The following is an 867-nucleotide window of genomic DNA, read 5'->3' as shown; positions in this document are numbered from 1 at the left end:
ACAATTATCAACAGGGCCACGAGACTGAGCAGAAAGCCGAAGATCCGCTCCTGCACTGAGGCAGTATAGTCTACCCAGAACATCATACTCAATGTGATAGGTATCGAATGACCAGAATAGAAAACATCAGCGCAAGTGTGGGACAAACCGAACGGCATCAACATTACTGACCAGAACATGCTGCCCTCAACGAGGTGGGGTACGCATCGCATGTCTGGACTAGGTAGCATGGTGATGGGCACAGAGATGGCCCGGCCTAGGTAGGAGGCTGAGCTCAAGAGGAGCACTCGCTTTAGCACGATGAAGGGATGTCCCGGCTTGGACCCTGCGAATGCTCGGACCACTGCGATGCCCATCACAATGTTCATAGACACATCTGCTAGACTGAAGCCGAAGATGTCGTTGGGAATATAAGGGAGTAATTGGAAGCCTAGATCGGGCAGGATTATGGGGTCTTTGACCTGACCAGTGACAGGGTCTCGTGGCCATGACCTACCAGCTCGATACTCCACCCAGACGTTCACCACTGAGTTCAGCATCATGGCCGCGACCCACACTGCGATGGTGGGGTATATACGGTTGGTTATTGAAGACAACTTGGGTAAGGGATGGTATAAAGAACAAACTAAGCGAGTTTGGGGTGCTGAAACGGACTAGAGATATCTTTTTGAGCGTAGGGCGAGGAGAACAAGATGTACGTACGTTGAACGTACTAAGTTCCCTCAGGGAACTTCCCTGTTTTACGTTCCAAGTCCCACAGTGTGGGAATTATCGTCCGCGCGGGTTCAAATCGCAGTCGCGGCACTTAACTCAGTGAAAAAGTAGTCAAGGCCCCTTGGGCCTATTTCACAAGCGTCCTAATGTAAG

At 51.0% G+C, this 867-nt stretch overlaps 1 protein-coding gene across 1 annotated transcript; it reads left to right on the top strand.

Annotated features, from left to right (window-relative positions):
- Nucleotides 1-475: 475 nt before the first annotated feature.
- Pmar_PMAR014368 (hypothetical protein) lies at nt 476-657 on the top strand (the record flags this gene model as incomplete). The annotated part of the gene is made up of 1 exon (XM_002767582.1): nt 476-657. A coding segment is annotated over one exon (182 nt), but the record flags the coding sequence as incomplete, so codon positions are not given.
- Nucleotides 658-867: the final 210 nt, after the last annotated feature.

Source organism: Perkinsus marinus, assembly GCF_000006405.1.
Source record: "Perkinsus marinus ATCC 50983 genomic scaffold scf_1104296970632, whole genome shotgun sequence".
Classification (NCBI taxonomy): Eukaryota; Perkinsozoa; order Perkinsida; family Perkinsidae; genus Perkinsus; species Perkinsus marinus.
Note: the sequence above shows the minus strand (reverse complement) of the source record. Positions and strands in the feature narration are given on the sequence as shown.